We start from the raw sequence: 14,425 nt of genomic DNA on the forward strand, positions 1-14,425 counted from the left end.
CATCCACTGGGTTTTTTTCCCCTTCTCAAACTGACTATAAGGATTTAACAAAATACGTGGCTGGAAAATTCCACAGGCTCCTGGGCTTAGCCTCACTCTGCACTGCCTCATCAACTCTCTAGACAGGTCCCAAAGCTGCCTTTGACTCATACTCATCTTTTCCAAACTGGGGACCTGTCCTTGGTCCAGGGCTCAGACTTTGGTCCTCGTCTCTTGGGTGACCTCATGCAGTCTCATGGCATTAAATACCAGCTATACATTGACAACTCCCAATTTTCTATTTCCAGCCCAGACCTTTCTCACACACTCCAGGCTTGAACACCCCTCTCCTTGAACATGTCCATGACAGACATCTCAAACTGAGCATGCCTGAAATGGAGCTCCTGATCTTCCCTCCAAACGTGACCCACCCACAGCCTTACCTTTAGTCCACCCTTACTCAGCTCAAATCTTTGAAGTCAGCCTTAACTCTTCCTTCTTATCCCCAGTCCACCAGGAAATAGTCATTCTGCCTTCAAAATACACTCCAAATCCAACCACTTCTCACCTCTGCAAATTGCTTCTACTTTGTCTTGAGCCTCCATCACTTCTCACCTGGATTCCTGCCAGAGCCCTCTATTGGATCTCCCTGCTTCTCCCCTTCCCTGACACAGCCTGCTCTCAACAGGGGAGCCAGAGAGATCCTTTTCAATTTAAGACAGACTGTGTCACTGCTCTGCTCAAAACCCTCTAGTGACTCTCAATTTCACTTAAAGTCAACATTCTTTTAATGACACAAAATCCTACATGATCGAGCCTTCCTCTTCCCTTCTAACCCCTCCCTGACCACCTCTCCTACAAGCACTTTGACCTTCTTGCCTCCACTCCAGCCACACCTCAACATGATTCAAGCACTCCTGCCTCCGGGCCTTTGCACTGGCTGTTCCCCCACCTGGGATGCTTACCCACCACATACTCACATAGCTAATTCCTTCAACTCCTTCTAGTCTTGGGTCAAATGTCACCTTTTCAAAGATCTCTCTGCTGACTGTCCTATTTAATAAGACAACCAGTCTCCCCTTTTCCACACTCCCAATCTACCTTAACCTGTTCCAGTTTTTCCTCTTGTGGAAACTGTGCCTGGCAGAGTACTTTCAAGTAAATGAACACGCGAATGAATGGTTAGGAACACAGTACTGGAGCTTCTCTTTCTGCCCCAAGTCAAGGCTTTCCACGACCCCAGCGAAAAAGAAACCAAGAGCCTGGTCCTGCTAGGGCTCACACAGGCCATGATTGGTTGTAAATGCTGCACATACCAGTGAGGTGGGCTGTGCTGGAGACTCTGGATGCATTCTTGGCCAGAACGGTGGCCACAAACAAAGAAGCTTACAGGATTGAATTGCTTGCAATGTGGAATGAGCCCAATTTATCTTCAGACTTCTGCATCTTGTTTTAAGAAAATCCAAAAAATACCACATCACTAGAGAGGCTTGTTGTGGGGCAGATGGTTGACTTTATGAGAGCATTCATGGTAAGTCTACTTTATTTATTTACTTTAATTAAGCCAGAAAAAAGAATTTATTGAGAGATGAGAGAGAAAAGTACACACCTAAGATGTGGAGGAAGGCTACCTCTAGGCAAAGAGGAGCCGTAGGTCTACTTTAAACCATGATGTCCACCCAGGCTTAGAAAGCCTTTCCCAATTTGCCAGAATCCGCTTCTTCGCAGATGCAGCATGATGTGGAGCAAAGAGCACTGGCCTGGGAGCCAGGAGGCTTGGGTTCTACTTCTGCTACGTGAACGCTGTGGATTCTGAGCAAGTCCCCAGGCCCACTGGGCCTCAGTCCTGACCACCGACCACCTGTGAGGTGCTATGCTGTGGACTGCAGATTCAGGGACAAAGGCTCATGGCTGTGCCTCCAAGACATTGCTGATAGTGGAAGAGACAGACACACGACAAACCCCTCAATGGCCAACGTTCATGAGCATCTGGGACCTGCCAGACACTGCTCAGCTACTCTACTCAACACTGCTCCTCTCATCAGACACACTGGCAGAGGAAGACACGACGCACAGAGGAATTGTGTCCAGGGGCTTGTCGTGAGAGGGTGCGGCGTAGCCTGCACTCCCAGCCAGTACGCCACGCTGCCAGCACAGGACCATCATGGGGTACAGGTGCATGTCACTAGTGAGAATCTGGGACAGAGGGACAGAGCAGAGAGGGAGGAGGCTGGAGAGAGACAGGGGAGTTGCATATAAAGGGAGGAGCAGTGAACAGGCATTTCTCAGGCAGACGCCCCTGGGGCAGGGACGAGGCATTTCAAGGGAGCAGAGGGAGCCCCGGCTAAGAGGCCTGCACTAAAGTGGCACGTCAGAGTCAGGCTAGAACGCAGGGCTCACGGAATACCCCGATGAAGGCTGAGGACAAAAGGGCAGGCAGAGGCATGACCTTGAAAGATCTTATAAGTAAGCCTCAGAACTTGGACTTTATCCTAAATATCAGTGCTTCTCAACCCTGAGTGCACATTAAAGTCCTGGGGAGATTCTAAAAATGCCAGTGCCTGCTGGAAACCAATGGCCAATCCGGTGGGCAATGCACACCCCTAGTGCTGAACTGTGGTCTCCAAGTACCATTTCCCAGGAAAAGTAACCAGGGCTCGCTGAAAACACAGCCGACTCTAAGGGTCTGGGGCGAAACGTACAAGATGAGCCCGGAACATCACACCATACCACAGAGCACGGAGGCCGACCATGACCACTGGTGCTGCCCAAGTTCTTAGGAGCTGACCTGAAGGGGCTCCCGCTGGCCAGTCACGCAGCCATCAGCCGTCAAGAAGGACAGTAACTATCATTTACTGAAATACAACTGATAAGCTTCAATCCCTGAGTTCAAAAATCTAATCGGTTACTATTAGAGGTTGCTAGCAAACCAACTTGTTATTTTGAAAACATAAACACAGGGAAAGAACCAAACATTTCCCTCTATAACCAAATAGTAACCAAAAGGAAGTGTTCTAATTAACAAATAAGAAGAAAAGACAGAATTAGAATGCCACGATTTGCAGCTCCTATTTAATCAATAGATTTAGGAAGTATTGAGGGTTGTCGCCATATCGAGAAGAAAGAAAGATTTTATGTGCCTATCGAAAGAACCAGAAACCACTTAAAAAGTCAGTCAATATCCCCTCACCCCCAAAACAGAAACTGAAACTGATCAAAACTGTAGCTCTAACTAGCAATTTGCAAGAAATACAGAGGAACAGATTAAATGACACGTGGATCACAAAATTCAAACTGTGGGAAACTCTCTGGAGGAACAACAAATATATTACAAGGGGGGAAATGGTTATGGGGGAAACTACAGTCAAACAAAACATCAACCAGTCATAACGTGTGGATCTTATTCAGACCCTGATTCAAACAAACTGTTAAAACACATAAAATGTTTTATGATATTTATGATAGTGAAGAGTTTTTACTAATATTTATGATAGTAAAGAGTTTTTTTAGCTGTGATAATGCTATTGTGGCTATTTTAAATAAAAGGACGCTTACTGTTCAGAGAAACATACCGAAATATTCATACATGAAATAATACATGATATCTGAGATTTGCTACAAAATTCTACAGGAGGGGAGGATGTGGATGGGGGTACGCATTGGCCAAGAGTTCACAATCGTTGAAGCTGGGCGAAGGGAAAATGGGAGCTGGTTATACTATTCTGTTGACTTTTACTTTTTTATAGTTTGAAATTTTCCATAATAAAAAAAGTTATAAAAATACTGGGCTCTACCTCCAGAGATTCAAATTAAATAGTCTGGGCTTCAGCTTCAGCTCAGGCATTGGGGTTTTTTCTGTTTTGTTCTGTTTTTTTAAGGTTCCCAGGTGTTTCTAATGCAGTCAAGGATAAAAACTATTATAATCGCATATACAAGAGATACTGAGAGCCTGTGCTAAGACCAAGGCAGGGTTTTGGAGGGGAGGAAACTGGTCTGGGAGAGGTCCAGGAGCCAGACCAACTGGGATGTGCTTGATCAGGTGGGGGAAGAGGGGAGGGACAGGGGGGTCAGGCCAAAGTGCCCTGCCTTCCTGGGCACAGGCTGAGTATTGCCGCATCCTGTCCCAAAAGCCCAAGCAGATCAATCAGCATTTGTTAAATAAGGAAATGGCCAGTGCATCTGAAGGAAGCCACAGTAGCATCGAACACTGGCGCGCCTGTACCAGCGGCCAGTGGAGCCACCGGCTGACCAGTGGGCTTGAAACAGCCAGGACGCGTTGCACCAACGCGCACACAGTGCCCACATGTGCTGGGCACTCTGCTCGCCATGCGAACAGGGAGCCCAGCTGCCTGCCTTCAGGTAGCTTGCATTCTAATGGGAAAAAGAGACAGTAAACAAGCGTATAAACACACACACAGGATCTCAGCTGGGGGAAGGGGCCACAGGATACCAGAATCGGTAGACTCTACAACCCCACCCCCGACTTTTGTGGGTGCTATGTCACATGATAGCTCAGGCCCACGGAATCGGGGAGCTGGAAGGGTCTCTCCGTGCAGCAGCCGTAACCCAGGCCCGGAGGTCGCCCAGGACTGCTGAGACAAGTTTGCATTCGCAAAGTCTGCACCCGAAGTTTCTTAGGGAGCAAGTTTATTCTTCACCCTTCCAGACTGTGAGGTTTATCTTCTCCTTTGGGACAAAACAACTGCTGATCGCAGAGGGCCTAAGGGCGGCCCCCCAGGAGCGGGGACTTACCACCGAGTCCAGAAACTGAATGTAACACTGCAGCCCAGGTCTGGTCTCGCAGAACTGCCGGAAAAGCAGCCTCCCGACTGGCTGCTTGTCACATAAACTGCAGTAATCTCTGTCTGGAGACAAGAGAAGAGGAGTGTGGTGAGGCTTGTGAGGGGGCGGGGCGGACCTGTCCCATCAACCCACACCTGAATCCCAAGCCCCGGACGACTCAAGGTGCAAACTCCCAGGACCTGCGCACTGTAGAGGAAACGAGGGCAGTGGCGGGGAGGTGCCTGCTCTGCCCCCCAATCTCTTCCCCGCCCCACTCCTCCTTCCCAAGGCCTGGGTCTCTGGAGAGGCCAGCAGTTCTGGGGCTCTGACCCCGTCCCCCGGGCCGCCAATCAGCACACGGCCACCACCTGGTTGGGTGAGTGGATGGGGGTATGGGGCATGGGACCAAAGTCAGTCCAATCCGAGCAAATCTCAGACTTTGCTGGTGGCCAAGTGACGGGGCAGAGGTCCCGGCTCTTCCCCTGGATGAGGCCAGGGCCTGCTGAGTTTTCTTGACTCTGGAAAGGAAGCTGCTGTGATGGAATGGACACATGGAGAAAGTCGAGCTGGGAAAATGACAAGTGCCCTGGTGATGTCATGACTATCAAACGATGCCTGTAGCCTGTACCACAGCTGAAAAGGTTATTTATGAGAAACACATTCCCTTTGTTTAAGGCAGCTGGAACTTGTTCTTTTTTTTTTTTTTTTTTTTGCTGTTGTTGTTTTGTTTCTTTGTTTTTAATTACCTATAATTCAAAGTATCCTAATGGATACAGTAAAAAAAAAATTCTTTTTTACCGAAGTGGAGCAAAGCCCAATGTTGGGATGCTTCCATTATGAAAATATCACCTTTTCCAGATGAGGAGCTGGAGGCACAGAAACAGGAAATGATCTGTCCTCCGCTGCTCAGAAGCCAAGAGGGCTCTGAAGAGGAAATGCCATGCACAACTCCAAGCCCAGAGGCCTGGAGACCTGGCTTCCAGCCTCTAGTTGCTGTGTGACGTCAAGCAAGTCAGTCACCCTCTCTGGTCCTCCATTTCCTTCTCTGAAAAATTGAAGGGACCTGGAGTAGAGGTTGGGATGAGGAGGTCCTTCCTAGCTCTTTCTGCAATGACACTAAAACCTCTGCAAGACGTTTTCTCTGGCCAGAAAGATACTCAGAGGACTGGCTGGGACATGCTGCCTCAGACCCTCTCGAGCGTTGAACATCGGGCCTTCAACATCGCAGCTGCCCCGGGGACTCCCAGAGGGCTTGGTGGGGCAGCCAGGAGGGGTGCGTTTGGCCTTGGGAAGGACAGGTAGCTGTACAGAAGGACTGCCCCTGTCCTGCCAGTTCAGAAGAGTCCAAACAATTGTCCCTCCAGAGGGGATTTCTCAGGAGACACAGGCACGACGAGGAGACAGTCCTCTCGCCAGCTCACTTTCAGGCGTAAGTCCCAGACATTTCCCCCACACGAGGTGCAGCGAGTCCCTGTACGGAGGCAATTTCACGCGGTAGCCGTGAGCCTGGGCTCTGGAGCTTAACTCCCTGGGTTCAAATCCCAGCCTCACCTACATGAGCCTCACCGCTGGGACCTGGGGCAGGTGACTTGGCACTCTTGTCCCTCGGTTTCCTCAACTATAAACTGGAGCTATCATCATATCTACCTCCCAGCGCTGTCCTAAAACGTTGCTTATAAAGCACTCGGGCCAGAGCCGGACACACAGGAAGTGCTTATGAGCGCTGGCTCTTATCACGGGCACGGGGTTTTCGACTATCCCATCTCCTTTCCTGTGCGGAACCCCCTCTCCTGTCCCCAGCCTCAAACTCCAGCTCTATGGGCCAGGATGCCTCGCAAGACCCAGGATGGGCACGTGACTCGGTCCTAGCCAATCACGGGCCTCCATCGCCCGGGCACAGTGATTGGTCGAGGGTGGCACGTGACCCGACCTGGGTCATTTGGTCCTGCCAGGGCTTTTGCCAGAATTTCTAGGAAAGATGCGTGGTCCTCTGAGGCACCCATCAACCTGGAGCTGCGGGACTCCCCACGCAGTGACAGCCCACCAGAGAACGAAGCCAAAAGCCAGCACGGGGGAAGCTGAGTGAGCAGAGAGGAGCCTGGTCCTGAGGCCAGCCCTGCTTGGGTATGATTCGCCTTGACCGTCTTTGCCTAAGCCAATTGGCCTTGGGTTTCCGTCTCGTGCAACTGTGCTCCTGGGCACACAGACCAGGAGTTTTACCACCCACGTCTCCTGTTAGGGGTGAAGTGCCTGCCTGACGCCAGAGACCATTATGGTAGGAATTCACCGGGTTCTAAGTAGAGTGCGTGTAAGAAGGCGCTCAAAAAGTTCTCTGACGCTCTGGAGTAGGACCTTCGATCAAGATGCATGAGCCCCTTCCAAAGTTGCCTCTTGGCCCCCTCTCCAAGGGGTGTGAGGTCTGAAAGTAGCCCTGGCCTACAGCCTTCACACCTCTCCTCAGCTGAGTGTGCGTCACCTCCATGCACAGATGGCTGCGGACAGCCTCTCCAACGGGCAACGTGTGCCGGTGCCGGGGCGGGGGATTACCGGGAGGAGTGGGATGCGGTCCCAGGCCGGGGGAGCTTGGGCTCTGTTGGAAAGGGCAACAGGGGCATGTGTGGGTGAGCAGACAAGATCCCAAGTGACAGTAATAAAAGGTCAAGTTAGATGAGTGTTATTGTCAGCCACAGCGGGGATTCTGTCACCAGAGGGCGACAGGTCTCAGCGGCCTCTGTGGCAAGTCTGTACTCCGCACCTGTTAGCAGGTGCCCTGCAGATACAGTCTGTGTTCTCGCTGCCTCCCACTCAATCCAGGCCCCAAGGGGAGGAACACAAACCTTTGTATCCTTTCCCAATCAGCTGAGCTTCCCCAGCACAAAGAAACAAAGTAAATTGCCTTGTGTCAAACTCCTGTTCTATTGAATTACCCAGGGAGAGAGAGCCAGCCGCCCTGCTTACACGATTTGGGCAAGACACCCCTCCCCCTGCCCCCCACAACAATTTCCAAAGCAATTATGAGATTTCGTGTACCATATTGTGATTCCTTAAGGGTTCATGTGACAGGGTTTTTTTCTCTCCATATGGCGTTTGCTGTCAGTATGGAAACAAGGCTGTAATAAACTCATAGCACAGTAAACACCATGTGATTCTGGCACAAGCTGTCAGCACCTCAGTTTCAGGCCTCTCCCAGCTGTACGTAGGATCCCAGGGAAGAAAGCCACGTACGAAAGCCCAGGAAGAAATGAAAGGACCAGTAATCAGCCATTTGGATCCTTTTCTCAACCTCAAATAAAGATAAATAGGCCCATTTTCTGAGGAAGCACTGGAAAAGCAACAACCCACGGCAAAGTGCAACGCTTGCAGTTACTTTGGAAATGGATGAGAAGGCCATAGAAGGAAGAATGTGAATCTGAGGAGGGAGATGTACATCCAAGGTCTTGACGTGCCAAGTTCAAACCTGAGGTGCGGGTCACTTTCAGAAAGTCAGACACCGCCAAAATTGGATGCGTGAGGGGCCCTGCAATCCATCCGTAGAGCAGACCCTTTCTGATCTGTCTCCACAGAAGCCAGACTTAGTGCTGAAATCCAGCAGAAGGGGTCCCCGCAGCCCTTCTCCCAAAGGCACTCTGGGTTGGGTGGGAAGGAAGAGCATCTGGGATGGAGGGCAGAAGCCTCTGTCCCTGTCTGTCCGTCTACCTCTCAGGCTGGGAGAAACTTGGTATACAGTACACACAGGCATGCGTGCAACGCACACACACCAGTTCTAGAACATGAAAGACCCGTGCCTCGCTGGTCTCAAGGCCAGAAAGAGGTCGTCGTCATGTGAGGTTCAAGCTTTCCTGCCCCAAAGTATCCAATCATTCTAGCTTTACAATTTGGGGTCCTTCATTCATTCATCGGATGCTCTTACAAGGTCTCCTTCTTTTATCCTAGAAGGTTTCTTCAGCTTCAAAGCTGTCTTCCTGAACTCAACACCTGGGAATATGTGGATGGGATGGTGGGAGGTGACACACCTCAGACCCACTGGAAGGTTAGTGACCCAGTCACAGGCTTGGGGATGGCAGCCGGCTGCCAGCTGAGGCCAGAGTGGGGCTGCAGTCTTTGTGATGTGCTCCTTGGCTGTCATCATCAAGGCCTGATGGACATGGGCAAACTGAGCATGCCCGGGGGAAGGTGGCCAAGAAGGGTCTAGAAAACCACCTGGAGAACTTCTTAGGGTACCAGCTTCACAAAAGCAGATTAAAGGGACTTGGAATGGAGTCTAAGTCAACTCTGGAGCTCAGTGTTAGCCAGAATTCCAAAGCTTTGCTTCGTTCAGCCCCAATGGAGATACCTGGTCTGCCATCTTCTCCCCTAGCTGTGAGACCTGGGTCAGCAAACTTCTGTAAAGGGCCAGATAGTAAATTCTTTAAGGCATTGAGGGCAAGATGGTCTAAGTACAGCTACTCAACTCTCCTCTATAGGGCAAAAGCTTCCAAAGATAGTTTGTAAACAAATGGGCATGGCTATGGTACAAGAAAACTATTTACAAAAACAGGCAGAGGGCCAGATTTGGCCCACGTGCTGACCCCCGCTCTGAGGAGTCACCCTACTTTTGCTAGGGCCCTGGACCTCCAGTCCCACACAATGTGCTGCTGACCCATTCCCCCTTCCCCTCAAGACTGTTTCCTTCCTGGGGACAAGACACAACACGGATGAATCACAAAGGCATTATGCAAAGTGAAACGACCAGGCACTGTAGGTCTCATTTATCTGAGATTCTAGGAAAGATGAACCTAATGATAGGAATAAGATCAGTGATGGTGAAGGGGTAGAAAGAGGGGGCTGACTGCAAAGGGGCATGAGGGCACTTCTCCTGGGGATGAAGATACTCTGTATAATGATCTGGTGGTACTTAGGTGGCTTTTTATCAGCAAGTCACTGGCCTGTGCTTTTAAAATCGGTGAATTTTACTGTACATAGACTACACGTCAAACTACTGAAAAAGGGAAAAGAGAATACTGAAGTCCCGTGCCCTGACTTCTCTGAGCTTGTTTCCTCATCTATAAAGTAGGAAAATCCTAACTGATAACTCCTTACTCAAATTGGGCAGCAGCAGCATTACCTGGGAGCTTGTTGAAAATGCAAATTCTCAGTCCTACCAAATCAGAATTTCAGTGGTGGGCCCAGAAATCTACATTTTAATGTGCTTTTCAGTTTAGAGCGGGGCTTTTCAAACTATTTACTGTGAAGGATAAGTTTTTTTAAATTTCCAGCCCATCACGGACTGATACTTTTGTAAAATTCACACCACTTGTAACTTTCCATGTGAGTTTGACAACACTTAATGCCCTGAACAATGAGACCAGTCAGGCTGATCACACACCTGGATGCTATGGCAATGTCAATTGCAAGGTCAAATTTGCAACATTTCCAAACATGTACCGTGGATTCCTGTGCTTATCTTATCATGGACAGTGAAAACAGTCCATGAGTCACACCTTGAATAGCACTGCTCTAGAAGCACAAGTTGTTTTGGGGTCTCATGTTCCTTTCATGGCAGAGCTACCTCTCCCCCTATCTACAGTAATTTTCCCTAGTCCGTGAGACCAGCCGAGCCTCAGACATAGGCTCAGTTCAGTTCTCAACTATCTCATTCTTGCCTGGGACTTTTTTTTTTTTTTTTTAAAGATTTATTTATTTATTTAATTTCCCCCCCTTCCCTGGTTGTCTGTTCTTGGTGTCTATTTGCTGTGTCTTGTTTCTTTGTCCGCTTCTGTTGGTGTCAGCGGCACGGGAAGTGTGGGCGGCGCCATTCCTGGGCAGGCTGCTCTTTCTTTTCACGCTGGGCGGCTTTCCTCACGGGCGCACTCCTTGCGCGTGGGGCTCCCCCACGCGGGGGACACCCTTGCGTGGCAAGGCACTCCTTGCGCGCATCAGCACTGCGCATGGCCAGCTCCACACGGGTCAAGGAGGCCCGGGGTTTGAACCGCGGACCTCCCATATGGTAGACGGACGCCCTAACCACTGGGCCAAAGTCCGTTTCCCTTGCTTGGGACTTTTATTGGCACTACAGTGAAAGTCATTTTTTCTTTCTCTATGATCTTGAACACTGAGCACCACATAAGTGTACAGCTGCTGGTGGCTATCTTGTGGAGAAAACTGACCTGGGAATGAAGTCAAAACTATAGAAAGTAGAAGGCCAGTGCCTTGATGATAGGGTTTTGGCCTGGATCCAGCCATACCTGAAGCCATATGCTCTACCCCTGGACTTCTCAGTTATCAGACCAATAGATTTCCTTTAACCTCAAGCCAGATAGATTTGGGTTTATGTCACCTGCAACCGAAAATGTGCTAAGGCTTTCAGCCTTGGAGAGTACTTAGAAGACTCAAACCAAAAACCTATATGCAAGGGCTTTGTAAACAGTCAAATACCGCACTGGAGAGCCACCAAAGTGAGCTGCTGCGTATAACTAAAGGACTCCTGACCTCTGCCTCCACTGTGCAGCTGGATCCTGTGTCTACAGCCGAGCAGCAGCCCATCTCAGAAACACCAAATTGCTTTCCACGCTGCCTGCACCCCGCAGGTGGGCTGGACTCCCTCCCATGGGTGAAGACTTCTCCAGCGTCAGCACAGGGGAGGGACAAGCACGGGCTTGGGAGTCCCACCAATACTGGGCCTGCATCACACCTCTATCCTCTAGTCAAGGGTTCTCAGCTGGGGGGAGTTTAAGCAATTTTTGTCCCCAGGAGACATATGGAAGTATCTGGAAACATTTTAGTTTGCCACAACTTGGGGAGGGGGGGGTGGAAGTGCTACTGGCATCTAGTGGGTGGAGGCCAGGGATGCTGATAAACAGCCTGCATGTGCAGGACAGACCCCACACACACACACAGAACTGTCTGTCCCCAGCAGCCACAGGGCTGCGTGTGAGCAGCGCTGGCCCTCGATCCAGCGTCGGCAAGGCCCTTAACCTCAGCAAGGCCCAGCCACCTCCTCTGCCACACGGGCGCGCGGAGGATTAGCAACACGCGGCCCAGAGATCAGCAGTGACGCGAGACCCCGACCCAGCCCTGGCACCAAGTAGGCCCTACGTAAACGGCAGCGTAGCTCCTCCAGAAGACGCAAGAAAGGATGGCTTTCATTCCTCTGAAGATTCAGAAAGAAAACGGGGTATGGCTGGTGGAAGGGGGTTTGACTCCACCTCAGCACCCAAGACGGCAAAAGAGGCTCCACCGTCACCGAGTCGTGACTGTGAGCCGTGGGAGCGCAGGCGCCCGGGCCCTGCCAGCCCGTCTGCCCCTCGCGCTGAGCCACGTACACGTGTCCCCGCAGCACGCGGCCGGGGTTAAAATCTCACAACCCACTCAGTTCCTCCAAGACTCGGAACCCCCAGTAGACTTGAAAACAGGAATGGATTTGATAGTGAAGATAAATAAATGCTGTCACTGTTTTCATTCTTTTCGAGTGACATGGAGTGGGAACATACTTTCTTAATTAAGGGCCTGTGGTATGTGGAAGCTTGGAGGTCAAGCAGATTTTCCCAACCGAAGGCCAAAACCCAGGCAGCGAGGCCAGCTCGGCTCCCCTCAGAGGGCCACGAGCCCCGGGGAGGAGGGCGCCTCGGCCCGCCCCAGGCCGGAGCTGGCTTCCCTCCCAAGTGGAAGCGGGGTGTGGGGCACCGAAACCTGCTCTGGACTGTTTTCATTGTTGCCTCGGGCGCTCCTTGAACTTGGGCCAATAAAAACGCACGTTCCATTTCAGAAGTAAGAGCAAGAACCAAATGCGGCTTCCTGAGGAAATGGAAAGGCTAACAGGGGAGCCTTGGAAATGAAACCACATGTTTATGGTAAATGGGGAGGGGGTAGGGGGTCCAAAAGCGATTCCTGGAGCCAACTCTCTACCCACTAGTTTTGTTCTATTTCCTTTTACTTTATCTTTCCAAGATACCAGTTTTCTTGGGGGGCTGGGGGCGGTCTCTTGGAGGACAGATATGAGGAGACTGGATTAGGCCGAGGCCTGTGTGCCCTTCAGTTTGCCATATTCCAGATCTACAACAATAAACAGAAAAGTGATGTGAATACAGCTTTCTCTTAAAACTTCCAGCCAAATCTGGGGGAAAAAACCATCAGGCATTTGCTCTGAGGAAAAAGCTCTCTGATGTTGGAAAGGCACGATAGCTTCACGGATCACAGCGATCTTCACAATCCACCACTTGGAAGAGGCAGGAGAGAAAAAGTGAAACATTTGGTATTTGGTTAGCGACAGCTGAGCGGGTTCATAGTTCAAGAAAGATGTTTTCATGTGCATGAAAAATGACATATGGCAATTTGCACAAACACATCCAAACCAAACCCCATCTTTCTACACCTTTTGCTCCCCTCATTCTGGAGTCTAGTTTCACTGAGTGTCTTGTGCTGGTCGCATGTCTTTGTATGATTGAAAATACTAAGCCTGAGTCTTACAAAGGTGGGTGGCACCTGGACAAACCACATGTGAAAACACTGAGCTGCAAGAGCCGGGGCAGTGGGGTCTGGCCCGTGGCCTCGTGAAGGAGCGAGGAGCAGTGGGTTGAAGCGGGCTTTCGAGGGGAGCCCGGTTCAGCAGCTCCCACCGAGCCCCCTCTTTGACGAGGGTCCAGGTCTCTGGTTTGAATCCATCTGAAGCAGGGAGTCTGGAAGAGGGCTGGGGGCCGCGAGGGAGGGGACACGGAGCGGATTCCATCACCGGAGCGGATTCCATCACCACCGGCCCTCGGGGTAGTCAGGGGCCCTGTGTCAGGCAATGAATGACCTCTCCCTTAGCCTCAAGGCCAAGAAAAGCAAAGAAAATGTAGATACTCCCTGCAGTGGGAATGAGACAAGAGAATTCGCAGGGTGAGTGGAAAGGTGGGGTGGCCTGAGGGACTGGGGCCACGGGGCCAGTCGCCACACTGTGCAGGCAGTGGATGAAGGGAGCCCGGCGTGGGGACGGAGCAGGGGACAGAGTTGGGGCCCCCGTCCAGGCCTGACTCTTACTTCTGTCTCTAGGTGCAAGGTCAAATCACCAAGCCCTGAGCCATCTCCTGTGCCTGCGAACCTGCAGGTCTGTGATGCGAACCTCAGCTTCTGTGCTAACTGGGAGAGCTCAGGACAGCCACGAGGTGCCAGTAGGAACCTCAGCTTCTGTGCTAACTGGGAGAGCTCAGGACAGCCACGAGGTGCCAGCAGGAACCTCAGCTTCTGTGCTAACTGGGAGAGCTCAGGACAGCCACGAGGTGCCAGCAGGTCCACCACCCGCCGCAGCCAGTAGGACCGGCTCTTTCAAATACAGCGGCCAAAGACACAAACCCAAGTGTTACCTGTGCTTACTTCTATTTTTTCCTAGGCTTCTCATTTTCTACAAGTGAGGGGGAAATAACTATTCTAAAAACAAAATCACTGCGATTTGGAAGGAAGGCCTGGAATGCAAAGGAGCTGTGGCCACTGACCTCTCCACCTTCCAGTGTAGGAACTGGGTAACACATGGGTGCCCCGAGGAACTCCGTGCTACCCAGGCCTGCAGGTGTCCCCCGGAGAGCGGGGGCCAGTCTGCAGCGGTGGCCCTCCGACGACTGGACAGGGCCTGCAGCGGTGCCCCCCCATGCCCTCAAGCTTGGAATGGCAGCAAGGTGGGTCAAGCCTGCTGTAATGGGAGACACCTGGG

At 51.1% G+C, this 14,425-nt stretch overlaps 1 protein-coding gene across 1 annotated transcript in view; it reads right to left on the reverse strand.

Moving 5' to 3' along the window:
• Positions 1–14,425, reverse strand: part of GRK5 (G protein-coupled receptor kinase 5) — a 232,300-nt gene that overhangs the window by 69,991 nt on the left and 147,884 nt on the right. Inside the window, exon 3 of the mRNA XM_004460215.5 lies at positions 4,732–4,844. Coding sequence (XP_004460272.1) covers positions 4,732–4,844 — 113 coding nt within the window. The remainder of the gene's footprint in view (positions 1–4,731; positions 4,845–14,425) is intronic.

Source organism: Dasypus novemcinctus, chromosome 6 (genome assembly GCF_030445035.2).
Source record: "Dasypus novemcinctus isolate mDasNov1 chromosome 6, mDasNov1.1.hap2, whole genome shotgun sequence".
NCBI classification, from domain to species: domain Eukaryota; kingdom Metazoa; phylum Chordata; class Mammalia; order Cingulata; family Dasypodidae; genus Dasypus; species Dasypus novemcinctus.